Source organism: Chiloscyllium plagiosum, chromosome 3, assembly GCF_004010195.1.
Source record: "Chiloscyllium plagiosum isolate BGI_BamShark_2017 chromosome 3, ASM401019v2, whole genome shotgun sequence".
NCBI classification, from domain to species: domain Eukaryota; kingdom Metazoa; phylum Chordata; class Chondrichthyes; order Orectolobiformes; family Hemiscylliidae; genus Chiloscyllium; species Chiloscyllium plagiosum.
Window position 1 is genome coordinate 131,775,361 of NC_057712.1, and position 19,316 is coordinate 131,794,676.

A 19,316-nucleotide genomic window follows, 5' to 3' on the forward strand; every position below is an offset into this window, starting at 1 on the left:
AATTCAATGTGGGCAAATGCGAGGTCTTGCACTTTGGAAAAAAGAATAGAAGCATGGATTACTTTCTAAACGGTGAGAAAATTCGTAAAACCGAAGTACAAAGGGATCTGGGAGTGCTAGTCGAAGATTCTCTAAAGGTTGACTTGCAGGTTGAGTCCGTGATTAAGAAAGCGAATGCAATGTTGTCAATTATCTCAAGAGGGTTGGAATATGTTGTGCTACTGTTGTGCTACTGAGACTTTATAAAGCTCTGGTTAGGCCCCATTTGGAGTACTGTGTCCAGTTTTGGTCCCCACACCTCAGGAAGGACATACTGGCACTGGAGCGTGTCCAGCGGAGATTCACACGGATGATCCCTGAAATGGGTGGTCTAACATATGAGGAACGGCTGAGGATCCTGGGATTGTTTTCATTGGAGTTTAGAAGATTAAGGGAAGATCTAATAGAAACTTACAAGATAGTACATGGCTTGGCGAGGGTGGACGCTAGGAAATTGTTTCCGTTAGGCAAGGAGACTAGGACCCGTGGAGACGGCCTTAGAATTAGAGGGGGTAAATTCAGAACAGAAATGCGGAGACATTTCTTCAGCCAGAGAGTGGTGGGCCTGTGGAATTCATTGCCGCAGAGTGCAGTGGAGGCTGGGACGCTAAATGTCTTCAAGGCAGAGATTGATAAATTCTTGATGTCACAAGGAATTAAGGGCTACGGGGAGAATGCGGGTAAGTGGAGTTGAAATGCCCATCAGCCATAATTTGAATGGTGGAGTGGATTCGATTGGCCAAATGGTCTTACTTCCGTTCCTATGTCTTATGGTCTTATGGTCTTGTGGAGTACTTCCTGTGTTGTCAGGGGGGCATTCAAGATCGAGACCTGCTCCGAGATTAAGCCTGGAAAGGCCAAGTTTTTAAAGAAGGACTCCATCTTCTCAGTTCTATCCTCACAGTCCTGCGATTTATACAGTTCAAAATAGAACTTTCTAAAGGCTGTATTGATCCTTTTACGATCACAAGTCAGAGTACCAGCACTTTCTCTAATGGGCGTAATAGCTTGAGGAGCCTTTTTTTTCCTAGCAAGATATGCTAGGTATCTGCCAGGCTTGTTACCATATTCATATAATCTCTGCTTTGTAATAATATTTCCCTCTTTGCTGTTTGGGTAAGTGTGGTATTCAAGGCTGCCCTAATGGCTGTGATACCTTGTAGCTTAGTGATAGAGGGCCTATCAACATACACTGTGTCAGCTGCCTTCAAGCGAGCCTCGAGCAGGGGTTGTCCTCCCTTTTGTCTTTTCTGGGTCGCAGAATATGAGATGACCAAACCTCGCGTATAAGCCTTAATGGTCATCCACATTGTCGACAGGTTGCTGGACGTACCTGAATTAATTTCCAAAAAGGATTTTAACTCCTGAGACAAATATTTTATAAATTTGCTATCCTTCAATAAGAAAGAATCCATATGCCAATGTGGGGGGCCTATCCCATCGTCCCTAGTCTTGACTTCCATATATACTGCGGCATGGTCAGAAATAGCTATATTACCTATTTTACAAGACAATATGGAATTCAAAAGGATAAAGGGAGCAAAGAACATATCAATTATGTGGGTTAGAGTAGTAAGTAAAATCTCTACCCTGGGGGTGAACGCACCTCCACACATCTACTAGCCCTAGCTCCTTATTCAGATCCGCCAGTTGTCTCGATCTAAGAGATATGTCCATAGTGCTCTTAGGTATCCTATCTGTTTCTGGGTCCATAATACAGTTAAAATCTCCTCCTATAATTGTATGGTGGACCCCAGAAGCCATCAACTTAGAGAACGCCTCCATTACAAATTTAAAATGGTACGCTGGGGGGTAATAAAGATTCAAAATTCCATATTCCTCTCCATATATTAGGGCTTTGATCAGTATGTACCGTCCAGACTCATCTTTTATCTGGCTTAACATTTGGAATGGAAGGTTCTTCCGAATGAGAATGACTACTCCCCTACTTTTTGAACTGAAAGATGAGAAAAAAGCCCAATCAAATCCACCCTGTTGCATGTGTCTCCTGTAAGAGAGCTATGTCAACCCTTACTTTTTTGAGACTTGATAATATCTTTTTCCTTTTGATTGATGAATTACTCCCCTTGACATTCCAGCTGCACCACCTAAGCGAATAGCTAGCCATGATCGTCCAGGCAAGCCCGAGACCCCCCAGGAGGAAGAAGCCCACCCAAAACACCTTGAATAAAAACCATAGAAAATTCACAAATGCACAAATTCTTTAAAACAATCACACCAACACAATTAAAAACTATTCCTAAGTAAAAAAAAAGCAAAACACATTTGAAAGGAGACTTTCCCCCTTGTTCCCAGCGGGCGTGACTACCTGTCAGTAACCCCACCATAATCTCTCCTAACGAGGGCCCTACCCTTGGCCCAGGCGTTAAAGAATGGAGTAGACAAATTCCAGAATTGTATAAAACCAGAGTTAAAAGTGAGTGACCCATCCCCCTCCCCACCCCCCCCCCCCCCACCAGCTCCCACGCCAACACCTAGGTGCGTTTAGCAAGCATAATACAAAATATAAACATATAAAACTGCAAAGTTACAATCCCAGCAAGTATTAGGTAACTAAGTAAAATGACAAAAGAAGAAAGAAAGAAAGAAGAAAACCCCGCTCTAAAGAAACGTAGAGCAAAACAAACCCCCTTCCCACACAAATCGAATAAGCCACACGATCTGTAAAAAAGAAACCAAAGAGAGAGTAAAGAATAAGCCCCCCTCCCCCACCCCCAGGGAAAGATAATGGAAAAGAGATGAAGAAGGAAAGAAAGGGTAAACAAAGGAGGGAAGCAAAATAAAATCGTTACCTATATGGTTTAAGTCCCGCAGTCTATTTAAGAGAGTCCGAGTTCTTTAGCTTTTTCCAGTGATCCAAAGTTATATACGGATCCTTCGTGGCTGAAGCACAGTGCTGCTGGGTAATGCATCGAGTATTGAATATCTAGGTCTCTTAGATGCTTCTTCGTCTCATTGAATGCCCTCCTCTTGCGGACCACGGTTGGAGAGAAGTTCTGAAATAACATTATCTTGGAACCCTTGTGCATCATGGCCCGGGGATCCTTCCCCAGGACTCTGGAGGCTTCCAGGAGCATTTAGTTTTCTCTATAACATTAGAGTCGGAATAGAAATGGCGCTGGTCCGACCCGGGCGCTGGTCCGACCCGGGCCTGCATACAGCAATCCGGTGGGCCCATTTCACCCGCACCTGGCCTGGTCCCGACTCCAACTTTAATATTTGTGTGAGCCATCGCTCCAGAAAGTCTACAAACTGGCCTTCCTCTTCCCATTCAGGAGGCCCAGCAACTGAATTTTTTTTGACAGCCCCGATTGTCGAGGTCGTTGATGTGCTCCTCCAGGGTCCGGATTCGCTGCTTGAGAGCCCAACCCACGGACGACTTGGCAGCAGTCTCCGAGGCCGTGGCCCGTTGCTCCGCCCCTCTGACGCGCTGTCCAGTTTTTCCTGGACCTGGACTTTCAATAAAGAGGTCGATCTTCTCTTGAAGTCTGTTGATCCCGGAGATCAGGCTCGCCTCTGCAGGTAAGTCCCCCAAAGCGGCCGCGGACATCTCTGCTGCTGTGGGAGGGGATGGGGGAGGGGTCCCAGCCTGTTGCAAACTGTGGGAATTTTTGCCCTTAGTCATTTTAAAAACAACACCAAACTGTCCAAGTTTGATACAAAATGACTAACTATGCTGGGCAAAAGCCACCTTAAATGATTTAAAGGGTGTGGTGAAGGCGGGTGCCCACTTTGCCCGGGTCTTAGGCAGAGCTCAGACTAGCTGGGTCACTGCCGTCTTGAATCTCCCCAGTTATGTAATTTTAAAGAAGTGGCTTTAGAAAGAATGGATGCATTAGCAGTCGCTTTTCAAGATTGTATAGACTCTGGAACAGTTCTTATGGATTGTAGGGTAGATAATTTAACCCTGATGTGTAAAGAAAATGGTAGAGAGAAAGCAGGAAATTATAGACATGCTAGCCTTGTATTAGAGTTGGGAACAATGCTAGACTCCATGCGAGAACAGTTAATGGCAAAGCACTTGAAAAGCAATGTCAGAAACATGCAGATTCAGCATGGATTTACAAAAAGGGAAATCGTACTTGATAAATCTACCAGAATTTTGACAGGATGAAACTAGTAGAGAGGATAATGGGGAGGCAATATATGTCGTAGAATCATACAATACAGAAGAAGCTTTTGGCACATTGACTCTGTCCTGGTCAAACCTACTCTAAATCTACAGTAGCCCCACTTCCTACCACTTAGCCCACAGTTATAACAGTTCAAATGCTCATCCAAATACTTTTAAAATGAAACAAAAACAGAAGTTTCTGGAGAAACTCAGCATAGGAGAAAGTGAGAACTGCAGATGCTGGAGATCAGAGTCTAAGAATGTGGTGCTGAAAAAGCACAGCAGCTCAGGCGGCATCTGAGGAGCAGGAGAATTGATGTTTCGAGCATAAGCTGTTCATCAGGAATGGGGATGGCCCAAGGGAGCTAAGAGATAAATGGGAGGGGGGATGGACTGAGGAGAAGGTAGCTGGGAATGCGATAGGTAGATGAAAGTGGTGGGGGGGGGCGCATGATGGTGATAAGTTGGAGAGGAAAGGGTGAAAACAGAGCCATTGGCCTTGATTTTTGTGTCCTCGTTGTCTACAGGAGTAGTGCCGGAAGATTGGAGGCTAGCAAATGTGGTTCCCTTGTTCAAGAAGGGGGGTAGGGATAACCCTAGTAACTATAGGCCGGTGAGTCTCACTTCTGTTGTGGGCAAAATCTTAGAGAGAATTGTAAGGGATAGGATTTATGAACATCTGGATAGGAATAATGTGATCAAGGATAGTCAGCATGGTTTTGTGAAGGGCAGGTCGTGCCTCACAAACCTTATTGAATTCTTTGAGAAGGTGACTAAGGAGGTGGACGAGGGGAAAGCAGTAGATGTGGTGTATATGGATTTTAGTAAGGCGTTTGATAAAGTTCCCCATGGTAGACTACTGCAAAAAATACAGAGGTATGGCATTGAGGGTGAGTTGGAGGTTTGGATTAGGAGTTGGCTGGCTGGAAAAAGACAGAGGGTAGTAGTTGATGGCAAAGGTTCATCTTGGAGTGCCGTCACTAGCGGTGTTCCGCAAGGAACTGGTGAAATCTACATTGATCCCCTGTGGTTGGTGGGTACCGAAAGACAGAAGGTGAAACATTCTTCCTCCGGGCATCTGATGGCTAGCGTTTGGCGGTGGAGGAGGCCCATGCCTTGCATGTCCTTGGCAGAGTGGAGGTGATGTTGTGTTTGGTCACAGGCCAGTGGGGTTGTTCAGTGTGTGTATCTCAGAGACGTTCCATGAAACATTCCACAAGTTGGGGTGCTGTCTCCCCAATGTAGAGGAGACCACATTTGCAGCAACGGACACGTATATGACGTGTGGAAATGCAGGTAAATCTCTGTCGGATGTGGAAGGATCCTTTAGGGCTTTAGACAGAGGTGAGGGGGGCGGTGTGGGCACAGGTTTTGTACTTCTTGCAGTGGCGAGGAAGGTGTCGGGAGGGGAGGGTGGGTTGGTAGGGGTCATGAACCTGACAAGGGCATTGTGGTGGGAATGGTCACTGTGGAACGCAGATAGGATTGGGAAGGGAAATACATCCCTGGTGGTGGGGTGGCAGAAATGGCAGAGTCTGTTTGTAGGTGGTGGAAATGGGTCCATTTCCATCACCTACAGTCAGACCCACCACTAGGGATATATTTCTCTCCCCACTTCTGCACTTCAGAGAGATCTTTCCCTCCATGACTCCCTTGTCAGGGCTATGCCCCCCACCAACACACCCTCCCCTCCCGGCACCTTCCCCTGCCACCGCAAGAAGTATAAAACCTGCGCCACACCTCCCCCTTACCGACATTCATGAGTCCAAAGGATCCTTCCACATCCAAGATTTACCTGTAATTCCACACACGTCATCTACTGCGTCAGCCGTTCCTGATGTGGTCTCCTCTACATTGCGGAACAACTTGCGGAACGTTTCAGAGAACATCTCTGGGACACATACACTGAACAACCCCATCACCTGTGGCCAAACACTTTAACTCCCCCTCCCACTCTGCCAAAGACATGCAAATCCTGGGTCTCCTCCACTGCCAAACCTTAACCAGCTGACATCTGAACACCTCATCTTCTGCCTTGGGAATCTCCAATCACATGGGCTCAATGTGAATTTCACCAGGTTCCCCATTCCCCCTCCCTCCACGTTACCCAGATCCAACCTTCCACTTAACCGCTCTTGAACTGTCCTACCTGCCCATCTTCCTTTGCACCTATCTGTTCTATCTTCCTCTCTGACCTATCATCTTCATGTACACCTTCATGTACACATCGCATTCCCAGCTACCTTCCCCCCAACCCCACCTATTTATCTCTCATGTCTCTTGGGCCACAAGCCTCATTCCTGATGAAAGGCTTATGCTTGAAACGTTGATTCTCCTGCTCCTCGGATGCTGCCTGACCAGCTGTGCTTTACCAGTACCACACTCTTTGATGGAGAAACTCAGCATGTCTGGCAGCATCTGTGGCAAGAAAGCAGTTAATGTTTTGGGTCCATTGACTGTCCAGTTTTGAGGAAGGGTCACTGCGCCCAAACATTAACTCTGCTTTCTCTCCAGAGATCCAGGTGGATCTGCTGAATCTTTTCAGTAGTTTCTGTTTTTGCTACAGATTTCCAGCATCTATAGTTCTTGTTTTTTGCATTAACATGGTTTACTTTAACTTTCAGAAGGCTTTAGTTAAGTGCCATATAAAATATTAGCATAAGTCTATAAGAAACATCAGCAGGACTAGGCTGTTCTGCCCCACAAACCTGCTGATATTCAATCGGGATCATGGCTGAAATTCACCAAAGATCCTTCGACAGCACCTTCCAAACCCATGACCATTTCCATTGAGAAGGACAAAGGGATACAAGGGAGGACCACCACCTGGAAATTCCCCTCCAAGTCATTCACCATCCTGTCTTAGAAATACTTTTCTAGTCCCTCATTGTCACATGATCAAAATTCTGGAATTCCCTCCTTGAGGGCATTATGGGTCCACCTGCAGCATGTGGAGTGCAGCGATTCAAGAAGACAGCTCATCATCACCTTCTCAAGAACAACTAGGGATGGGCGGTAAATGCTGGCCAGCCAGAGAAGCCCACATCCCACAAGCAAATTAAAAAAATGATCTGGCAGAAAAACAGAAATTGCTGGAAAAACTCAGCAGGTCTGGCAGCATCTGTGAAGAGAAATGAGAGTTTGTGGGCAGCATGGTGGCTCAGTGGCTAGCACTGCTGCCTCACAGAGCAAGGGACCTGCAATCAATTCCAGCCTCGGGCAATTACTTGCACATTCTCCCCATGTCTGCGTGGGTTTCCTCCCAGAATCCAAAGACGTGCAGGTTAGTTGAATTGGCTATGCTAAACTGCCCAAATTGTTCAGGGATGTGTCGGTTAGGTGCATTATTCAGGGGTAAATGTAGAATAATAGGGTAGGTGAATGGGTCTGGATGGGTTAATCTTCGGAGGGTTGGTGTGAACCTTTTGAGCCGAACGGCCTGTTGCTCCACTTTAGGGATTCTATGATTCTTAACGTTTCAGGTCCTGTGACCCTTCCTCAGAACTGATGGCAGCTAGGAAAATGTTAGTTTTTATGCAGAAGATCAGTTTGGGTGTAAAGGGTAAACAATAGGTGGAGATAGAGTCCAAAGAGAATTAGACAGACAAAGGAAAGAATAACAATTTGGCTGTTAATGGAGACTGTTAGTGACCAACAATGGGTTGTGTGGAATGGCAGACTATGTGAGAACAAGGCCTGGTTTATGGGGGCTGGGGTCAGAACATGGGACAGTTCAAGCCCTAAAGTTGTTGAACCTTATTCTGAGTCCAGAAGGTGCAGGGTCCACAAGTGGACTGCAGCAAGCCTGAGACAGAGACGTCAGAGAACAGGGTGGGATGTTAAAATGCCAGGCAACTGGAAACTCTGGGTCTTTTATTCATACAGAATGTAGGTGTTCTGTGAAGCAGTCACCCAGTCTACGCTTTATTTCCAAATGTAAAGGAGACCACATTGTGAGCAGCAAATGCAGTGGACTAGGTTGTGTGGAATGTAAAGCTATACTCCATGCACTGTAGATCTTTTGCACAGTGTACTGCGATCATCCTATTGTCAGCATATTGAAGCTTCAAGATGGAGGTGATGGAAACCTTGCCCTTGGCCTTGAACTGATTAAGGATGAGCACCTGTTGTCCATATAGTAAATGATTTGAATTCCCTTCAGGGAAGTTTTGGCCAGTGAGATGGAGGATGGCGTCAATGTAGGTGATGCAGCCGAAAATAACTCCACAAAGGCTGGTATCCCGTCATCAAATCACCCTTTATTTATATGTTCATAGTAAATGACACTGACCCAGCTAGCACAGAGTGAACAGAACCCTGACACTCCTGTTTATATCTGTCCATCGGGACTCCATAATGGCACCAGGTTAACAACTCCAATCAGGAAACTTATACTCTATGAAGACCACCTGGCTGAATTCGTTATAAACATTACATCTCTCCCTTTCTAAGTCCTGGGTTGCAGGCTTGTTTTTTGTCCTGTAGCTTCTCCTGGGGCATTTTTGCATCAGGTTTGGTTCCTTCAACTCTGCCTTGGATACCGGTAACATGTACCACATCGTAGCCTGCCTCTTGTGGCTGGAGCATCTCGAAAAAAATTCAACTGCCTCTTCAGGCAGTACATATACACACGCTCTCTCCCCAGGTCTGGAAAGGTCAGGTTTAACCTGGTGCAGAGTCTTCTCCACATCAGCAACTCTGTTGGAGTTATCCCAGTAGTTGTGTGAGGGGTGGTCCCACAATTGTATAGGAACTGGGACAGTTTGGTATTGACTGAAGTTATAGGATGTTTCTTTAAGCCTGCCTTCAACCTTTGGACTGCTCTTTCCACTAGGACATGGGAAATGGATGGTACGGACCTGTCTTTATGTGCTGAATGCCATTCGACTTTAGGAAAACCTCAAATTCCTTGCTGGCAAATAATGGCCCATTGTCTGTGACTAACACCTGGTGGGAATTTTTGTTCTTGGCATTCTGGACACTGTCCCATGAATGTGGCTATTCAGTCCTGACCACCAGTCATAACTTCTCACCAACATATTCCTTTGGAAATCCCTGGATGACCCTGATGGAGTTCAACCAGTATCAACCTTTGTTTGGGACAATCACTCTTGCCCCTGTAATAATATATCATACAATATATAATATATTGTGACTTGGTCTCTTCAGCTTTCAATTCTGTTTGTGATAGTCCTTTGGTTTCCCTCATCACCACCAGCTGTTTTAGTTTTACCAGTTCAAGATGCCATTTAAATGTTGTTAATGTACCCGCCTCAACCACTTCTGCTGGCAGCTCATTCCCACCCTCTGTAAAGAAAAAAGGTTGCCACTCAGGTTCCCTTTTATTCTTTCTCCTCTAACCTTAAATTGAAGCTCTCTAATCCCCGATTCCCAACCCTGGGAAAAAGACTGAGTGCATTCATCATATCCATGCCTCTCATGAGCTTATACACTTCTTTAAGATCTCCCCTAAGTCTCCTATGCTCTAAAGAAAAATGCTGGTTGTCCAACCTCTTTCGCAGAGTTTAATACCATCCTTCCTACAACAAGGAGAAAAAACTGAACACAATACTCCAAGTGCAGCCTCACCAATGTCCTGTATAACTGCAACATAACTTCCCAATTTCTATACTCAGTGCCCTGATTGCTGAAGGTCAGTGTGCCACAAGCCTTCTTTGTTGCCCTGTCTACCTGTGACTCTACTTTCAGCTAACCGTGCACCTGAACTCCAAGATCACTCTGTTCCACTACAGTCCTTAAGGCCCTACAAGTCACCATGAAATCCCAACCTTGATTTGACTTTCCAAAATGCAAGACCTCACACTTATGTATATTAAACTACATCTGCCATTTCTCAGCCCACTTCCCCAGCTGATCAAGGTCCTGTTGCAATTTCTGAGAACTTTCCTCACTGTCAACAATACCGCCTATTTTACTGTCATCTCCAAACTTACGAATTATGCCTTGGACATTCTCATCCAAATCATTGATATCGATAACAAACAGCAATGGGTCCAACACTGACCCCTGTGGACACCACTATTCACAGACTTCCAGTCCAACAAGCATCCTTCCACTATTACCCTCTGCTTCCTACCATCAAGTCAATTTTGTAACAAATTTGCCAGCTCCTTGGATTCCGTGCAATCTAACCTTCCAGAGGAGCCTAACATGTGGAACGTTATCAAAGGCCTTACTGAAATCCATATAGACAACAGCTACTGCCCTGCCCTCATCAACTTTCCTGGTCACTTCACCAAAGACCTCTAACAAATTTGAGGCATGATCTCCCACGCATAAAGCCATGCTAACTATTCTTAATTGAATCCTGTCTGTCCAAATGCATGTAAATCTTATCCCTCAGAATCTTCTCAAGTAACTTACCCACCACAGCTGTTAGGCTTACTGGTCTGTAGTTCCCAGGCTTTTCTTTGTAGCCTTTCTTGAATAAAGGCACAACATTCGCTATCCTCCAGTCTTCCAGGACCTCACCTGTGGCTAACGATGATGCAAAAATATCAGCCAGGGCCCCCGGAATTTCTTCTCTAGCCTCTTGCAATGTTCTTGGATATATCTGGTCAGGACCAGGAGATTTATCCACCTTCATACATTCTAACACATCAACACCTCAGCTACTGTGACATGGACTGTCCCCAGGATATGACCAAGTTCGAACTCTCCAAGTTTGAAATCTTCATGTCTTTCTTCATGGTAAATACAAATATTTATTGAAGATCTTGCCAATATCCTGCGGTCCAGACATACATGTCCACTTTAGTCCTTGAGTGATCCTATTCTCTCTTTAGTTATTATTTTTCCTTTAATATACTTGAAGAACCTCTTTGGATTCACCCTAATCTTTTTAGCCAATGCTATCTCATGTCTATTTTTTGTCCTCCTGATTTCCTCCTTCAGTAAACTCCTGTATCCCCTATATACCTCCAGGGATCCCAGCTATCTGAACCTGAGCCATACCTCAATATCGCTTGTCAGCCAAGGTTCCTATTCCTATCAACCTTACCCCTCATCTTCACAGGAACATATAACCTTGAACTCTAGCTACCTTACTTTTAAAGGCTTCTCCCTTGCCAGAGGTCCTTTTCCCTGCAAACAAACTACTCCAATCAACCCCTACAAGCTTCTGTCAAAATTCACCTTGCCCCAATTTAGAACTTGAACCTGTGGACCAGTTTTGTCCCTCTACATAACTCTTTTAAGATTAATAAAACTATGGTCACTGGTCCCAAAGTGCTCTCCCACTGTTACCTTCATCACCTGTCCAGCCTTATTTCCCAAGACTAGGTTGGGTTTTGCCCCTTCCCGAGTAAGACCCTCTACATACTGCTTGAGGAAACGTTCCTGAACACACTTAACAAATTTCACTCCATCTAAGCCCTTAATGCTCTGGCAGCCCCGGTCTCTGTTAGGAAAATCAAAATCCCCTATTATGATAACCTTATTGCTCCTGCAAGTCTCCCCAAACTCCCTGCATATTTGTTCCCCTAAAGAAGGCCATGTAAAACTGGTAGCTGGCTGATGCTGGTGACTTAAGAGGCTTTGTCAGGTTGTTCCTGCCACTTTTCTAATAATTGATGTGCTGTGAAGATCATGTCTATTGTTCCTCTGGATGGGCGAACCCACATTGTGATTAAGGGAGTGTTTCCTCAGATAATGGCAGAAGTAGCAAGGACACTTGCAAGTACTTTCCCAGTGGTTGAAGAAGAGAGATATCCCTGTGATTCCCACAGTCAGCCTTGTCATCCTTTTTGAATATGATCACAATCAGAGCAACCCTGAGCTCCAAAAGGAGTTCTTCTTTGAGCCAAACATTCAAAAGTAAAGCGTGTGTGTGTTCCTGGAGCTGTGGGTCACCTCACTTTCGGACGTCTGCAGGAATCTCATCAGGGAGAGCAACCTTGTTATTTCTGAGACTCCTTATGGCATCTTGTACTTCGGTCACATTGGGAGGTTCTCCGATGTCACCTTGCATGGATCTCTGGGGATTTGTTTGATGATTTCCAAGTTAACATTGGTACAGGTTGTTCTGGTATAATGTGCGTTTCGCCAACCCAAGTTAACTATAATGCGGTTGATGGATTGTGGATGCTATTTGGATAATGCAAACTTTCTACTGAATGATTATAATGATTTTCTATAGCAATCTTCTGCAGTGCGATTTTCTCTAGCAGTTTTCCATAGCGTGACTTTCTACAGCTCAAGGTTGTAGAGAAACACAACTGTGGAGTTGTAGCAGACCGACGTGTATTATGGTTGAGAAGTTCTTGGAAACAATCTCTGCAGCAGGTGTTTAATGCCTTGATGTCCTTGAGCAGATTTTGTCCATTTTAGAGCACAGTAGCTTGGACTGTACATTGTTTTAGTGGCACTGAAGAAGCCTTTTGTGTCACTGGCAGCTGCCAGTTGCTGGATTTCAAAAGCCTTATCAGTCCACCGATTATTTTTGAGCTCCTATACTCTCATCTGGACATCGGTCTTATGTTTGGCACAGGCCCTTCTTTTGACCTTGCAGTTCATATCATTTTGCTGCTCACAGAAGCCTGTTCTTGTCTTGGAGATGAGCTGTTCAATTTCCCTGTCATTCTCATCGAATCAGTCCTGATGATTTCTGGACTGGTACCCGAAGGTGTTATTGCAGGTACTGAGAATGGTTGATTTAAGCAGACATCGATGTTCACTTTTGTTCTTTGGGTATTCCTGAGGTAGGCTTTTAGCAGGTGAGGCCTGTACATGTTGCGTAGTGACTGTTTCACCCAGACTCTTGATGTTGAATCTTGGCCGGGTCTGTTTCACCTGAACCCTCTTCTTCTGTGTATTTTGATGCACTTTGTGGAATGGATAAGGTGGTGATCAGTGCAGCAGTCATCTAAGCCAACTGTTGTCCTGGTCACATTCACATTCTGCCAGTCCCTGGAGCAAACAATGACATAATTGATTAGATGCCTTTCTTTCGAGAGTAGGTACCTCCAAGGTGCTCTGGATTTATTTTTCTGATGGAAGAGCATATTTGTGCTCAGCACATTTTGTGAGAGCCAAGATTAGAGTGGTGTTGGAAAAGCACAGCAGGTCAGACAGCATCCAAGCAGCAAGAAAATTGACGTTTCGGGCAAAAGCCCTTCATCAGGAATTTTGTGAGAAGAAGGACTCCATTAGAGTTCATGTTTCCAATACCTTCCCTCCCTATGGTGCCATTCTAAAGGTTGTAGTCTGGACCAACCCTGGCATTAAAGTCTCTAAAGAAGTATTAACTTGTCCTCCTTGAGGATACTGGTCAATAGTGTGTCAAGGTGGATAGAAAGTCTCTTTTACTTCCTCCTCCGAGTCAAGGGTTGGGGCATAAGCACTCACAACTGTAGACATCTGGTTGTTGCTGAGCATCAGGCGGATGGGTCATTGATCCCCACAGGAAGTTCAGAGAGACAACTGTTAAACTGCTTCTTCATTGCGAATCCAATACTGTGAATTCTAGACTCATCAGCAGCCTTCCCTTTCCAGAAGAAGGTGTAACTACTTTTCACCTCCTTCAGTTGCCTTTGTCTGAAAGGCAGTTTTCACAAAGAGTAACTGTGTCAATCTGGCAACTTTGCAGTTCTCTGGCTATGATTACCGTTCTTCTCTCAGATTGGTCACTGTTAGCTGGGTCCTTCAGGGTTTTTACATTCCAGGCTGCAAAGTTTATTGTTCTTCATTTCTGACTGCATGTGGGTGATCCCCCTGGATGCAGTAATCCAGTCAGGATTTTTGAGGCAGGCTATTTTTTGGACACCTTTTCCAGCCCCCTCCCCGATTGGGATGAGCAGAGTGGATCCTAAATAGGGCTGCTCAGCTGTGGATGCAGCTGCTGAAGTGCTCAATCTGCCTCGTCCAGGAGCAAGACGACTGAATCTGACACTCACTGCCTAATGAGTCAGTTTGTGACCAGGAGCTTCCAGCTATCACAGTCCAGCCCCCTCTGCCACTAGCTAATCGCCATAGGACTTTTGTTTGGGGTGTAAGTAGGACTTTTAACCTTTTGTGAGGACACCTGTGCATGACATCTTTTATTGTGGAGCTGGCTTGTGCACAGATACCCACCATAATAACCTTGGTAGTTGGGGGGTTCGAAGGCCAATGGTTTGGAGGTGAAGATGACTGGTGACTCTTCCCTATTGCAGCCTTCATTTGCCTTCACAGCTATTGTGATATTCCAATTTAAGTTCAGTTATCATCCTCTGCCATTGAGGTCTTCATGGATCAGCGCTTTATTGGAACCTCCTCCTTGACCTTATCATCATGGATGACCTTGCCAGGAGCTATGCTCAGGTTCCCAGGTACACACAAGCCTCTCTAGCACAACAAGGTGGTGATCCTCAGACAGGATTCTTTGAAGTCATTGTGTAAAGGCAAGTATGTTCTTTGGATTCATTCTTGCTCCTTGCATCGAGTCTCAGAAAAATGTAAGATTGTGCTACTGTTTGATCAAAAGTTTTGATGAATGTATTGAATGAAACAGCAATTAATATTTAGTTATCAAATGCTTGTATTCAACAGGATTAAACACTGCAGCTTAGAATTTCCTTTGGAGTTTACTCAGTCTCCTATTATTGCTCCAACAGGTAAATAAATAAAAACACACAAGAAATGATCTGTGGCTGAGAACTGTTACTTTTACTGTTATTCCGAGGCTCTTATTTTCTTCCCTACTGCAATCATGATGAGAGGCTAGTGAATTACTTTTCCCCTGTTGCATTTTCAAAAATGTTTGATCTGTTCTGGTAGGACTGCCTTTTGGAGTTGTGCTGGTTGGGAGCATCATCACAAAATAGCCTAAGCTGTTGAAATGCCAAAGAGTAGAGGTGTGGAGCACTAGGTCAACGATGTGTTCACTTTTTTTACTTCAATTTTACTGGGAAACTGTCAATAATGTGACTTTGATTTAACAGAATTGTTTCTGAGATAGGTTAGATGGTGCAGCCATGAATACAGCATCCAGTCAGGTCATAACCAACACTGTCTGTAAATGCCCAGGTAACATCTACACTCTACTTTTATAGCAATAATTCTTTTCAGACTGCAACAGACAACAACAATAAGCTCTCATATTACAGTGATGAATCTTGGAGGCTCACCACACCAGGCATCTTCTTCATGAGGTTTTGCTGACATGGCATGCTTCCTCATGGTGCAAGATGCCACGAATACTTGGAAGGTGACCTTGAACAGCCTGGCACCAAGATAACAGACTGCACTGACATTGGCAGCAGTCTAGCTGGACATGAGCCAATGGCATCGAAGGAGTGAGTGGCAAGACAGCACTTGTTCTGAGAAAGATTCCTATTCTATGGAGCCAATGCCCTTTGCACAGGCAGTGCCCCGATACTCCTAATATTTTCCCTCAGAATAGAAGGCTGGGGTTACATGAAAGCTTTAGTGGTTCATTTCTACAGTGAACCTCACAAGTAAGATGGTAGCCATCTCAGTGTTGATGGCAACACTATGTGATGCATTGGAACCTGCATGGATGCTGTGGTCTGGTGGTGTTCATGACAAGCCTGTGCAGCAAGTTGAAGGGAACCTCTGCAATTGCTATACAGTTTCTTCAGGCTGCCCAGCATCTCCAAGATGTGGTCATCTTCAGTATCCTGGCCCATCAAATTCTGTATTTGAGTCCTTTGCAGCAAAACTTGTGTGTGACCTTACTGATCAGCAAACTGGAACTAGCACTATCCTATCCATGCCCTCACTTCTACAGGAGTGTTTAAGTCAGTCAATACATTGGAATTCAACTTCTGAGATTAGTGTCTGAGGTGGAGCTTGCAAGATTGAAACCTAGTGACAATGAATCATGTGTTGCAGAGCATTTGGGGAGGGAAGTCAGAAGAGGTAAGGTTTAAATAAGATGATACTCTGCTTGGTGAGTTCCACTGGTAATTTCTTTTTCATAAAGGGGGGAGCAGGGCGTTCGATATGGTGGTTCCACATCTGTGGCAGTCTGATACCTGGGGAAAATTTTCCATGCCCAAATGCGAGTGAGTATGGAAGTGGGCAGATATGCAACTTTGCACTGTTGGCCTTCCTGCCAGCACCATTTCACCATAATCTAATGCCAAGGACTATCCATCCACAAGTGGTGAGTAAATAGTCTGTTAAAGCCAATCAGCAGATCAATTGGAATTTTTCATTTAGCCTGTAGATTTCCCCCACAGCATTCAGAATGGGGTTAGCTGTCTGCAGACAGATAAGGGGTGGGAAACAGTAGGCAAGGCAGGCTTCGAGTCTCCCCACAACCGCCTGGCAACAGTTTTGGCCACAAAGAAACAACTGTATGGAGGTGATCCCCCACCATAATGGTAGTTTGACACTCTGGCCATTTTTTAGCTTATAAGTTGAGGAGGGAACACCACGAGGTGAGGTGGCCTCTCCCTCTCTTATCTGAAATGGTAGGCTGCTGCTTCTTTTGAGTTCAATTTGTAGATTCAAAGGAAAATCACTCTTTCCCACTCATTGTGGAGTCAGGAGCCCTAACTGACCCTTACGTAAGTGTCCTAACTGGAAACCCAACATTCTGTCCCTACTGTTATGTACTTGGTTGTTCTGTAAGTAATAGGGAAGTGTTTTATTGAGCACCTGATTACTACATTGCTCTCTATATGATTTTCCATGAATATTAATCTATCCTAAAAATGTTTAAATCTCAGTAGCAACTATACAATTTCTGCAAAATGTGTATTTACCTGGTTAAAGTGATCTGAAAGATTTTATATCCAGCAATATATGATGCCAGCTTAGTAAAGCTTTGTTTTCCAGAACCTCCAACTCCTACCAGCAAAGCATTTCCACAATCTGTACGGATTATACGTGATATCTATAAAACATTGTCAATTTGCTGTCAGAATAGGATACATCTTTTTAAATGAAGAAACTAAAGAAGCAGTATAAGTAGTCAATGTTTACCAATCTTCTTCAAGTATAAAATCACAATGTATACAAAGCTTTAATTAAAAAGATAAAGCAAGGTATCTAGCTTTTATTACAATTATTCACAGCATCACGATTTTTTTGATTTGTAATTGAGAGTTGGGGTTAAGAGTTGAACTTTGAATACCTCCTTGTTTCAAAAAGAGAATGAAAGCAGATGTCGTCTGTTGGAAACTGATCTGGAAGGTAATGCAACTTAATTTCTGTTCTAAGAACAATATTGATGATTCAGCATTGAGTTGTGGAAATGCTCAGGGCTTGCAGCTGGTTGGATATTAAACTGGTCAAACAAGTGAAGACTAGTGCTAACTGGCCAACCACAGGTTGATATAAAAAAGATACTGACTAAAAAAAAAGAACTTATTCTTATTCTAAACTGGGTTTTGGCAGATTTGAGAAGCTCCTGGACAGCTGCTCTATTTTGTTCTTTCTAGTTTTCACGCCAGTTATCAAATTGTTGAATGTTCTAAGAAAAGAATCCAAGTCTGAAAAAAATAACTAAGTACTCTAAGGTGTCTGTCAAAATTGGTTGTGCTAACTGGTATCATCAGAATTTGAAGAAGCTATCTAGTTCTTTGTGGCTGTGAACAGTTCATTGCCCAAGGATTTAATGAAGGACTGACATTCATTGTCTGAAGCTGATTAATTGAACTGGCAATTTCGAATAGTTACTTTCTTTCCAATTTATTCATAGACTGTGTCTGTTGTCAGCCTGTCTGTGTGTGAGTGAGGGTCACGGTCAAAGAAAATGGGGTTCAGATTGTAGTCATTAAGTACATAACCTGGTTTATCTTTGTTCTGTTACATTATTAATAATAAATAGTTAATTTTTATTTAAGTTATAAACTTGATTTCCAAGATCTGTTGTTTGTTAAGTCTGTTTAGGAACAACTGAGCAATTTTGAGGATCATTGAGTGTTGTAATTTCACTGTGTTGCGAATCCAGTGATTTGGGCTGATTTGGTTTGGCTTGCTATCCCTATGTTATAACATAACACAATTAGATTTAATCGAATTGGCCAAGCAAAGGCCACAGATAATCTCATGTTTTTAGACTAATTTTACAAAAATACTGAGGATAAATATACTGTTTCAAACAACTCTGCATCAAAATAAAGCCATGTTTGTCTCAATGATTAGAAATGGGCTGATGGTAAAATAAATCCATCATGGATAATGTGCAGAATACAAGTTAGATTGAAACAGAAAGCCTTGAAATAGCATCTTGGAAAAGAATAAGGTACTGCAGGAGTTTGCAGAACTAAAGATTGACTTAAATAGAATGGCAATGTAAGGAGGAGGAAGTACTTGCAGGACAGTTTAATACAGGTGCACAGAGGAACCTCGATTATCCAACAGTCATGGGTAGGGAGTATTTCATTCTGTTAATCAAATTCTGGCTAATCGAAAGACAGATAACATAGTTTAGCCAAGCATTGGGACCTAGTGATCTTGCTGGATAATCCGATATTTGGATAATCAAATGCTGAATAATTGAGGTTTCTCTGTAGATATGGGGAAACTAGACAAGAGTATAAGAGAGAAGGGGACAAATGATTATAACTGCAGATTTAGATGGGAAAAGATGGGAGGAGACTTGATTAGAATATAAGCACTGGCTGGACTGGTGGGGCTGAATGACTTAGTTCTGTATTGCATATTCTATGTAATCCTTAGAAGGAATAAGAGTATAACATTCAGAGAAGCAGTGACTGTAGTCTTGAAAATAGAGGCAGGAAAAGTTGTGTTGGAGAGACACATTGGAATTCAAATTAACAAGAACTTGCTTATCATACAGGGCCTTTTTTCTTGCAGGTTCCAACAAAAGGTGAAACTGAGGTCTGCAGATGCTGGTGATCAGAGTCAAAGAATGTGGTGCTGGAGAAGCACAGCCATTCAGGCAGAATCCGAGGAGCAGGAGAATCAACGTTTTGAGCATAAACTCTACATCAGGAATGAGGGGTTGGCCCAAGGAGGATGAGAGATAAATGGGAGAGGGTGGGGCTGGGGGGGTAAGGTAGCTAGGAATGCGATAGGTAGATGAAGGTGGGGGTGATGGTGATAGGTCGGAGTGCAGGGTGGAGAGGATAGATGGGAAGAAAGATGGACAGGTAGGACAGTTCAAGAAGGCGGTGCTGAGTTGGAGGGTTGGATCTGGGATAAGGTG

The 19,316-nt window shown here is 43.9% G+C and overlaps 1 protein-coding gene across 1 annotated transcript in view; it reads right to left on the bottom strand.

Annotated features, from left to right (window-relative positions):
- Positions 1-19,316, bottom strand: part of LOC122540179 (dynein axonemal heavy chain 8-like) — a 1,249,383-nt gene that overhangs the window by 225,794 nt on the left and 1,004,273 nt on the right. The window contains exon 61 of the mRNA XM_043675521.1: positions 16,906-17,036. Within this exon, the coding sequence (XP_043531456.1) occupies positions 16,906-17,036 (131 nt within the window). The remainder of the gene's footprint in view (positions 1-16,905; positions 17,037-19,316) is intronic.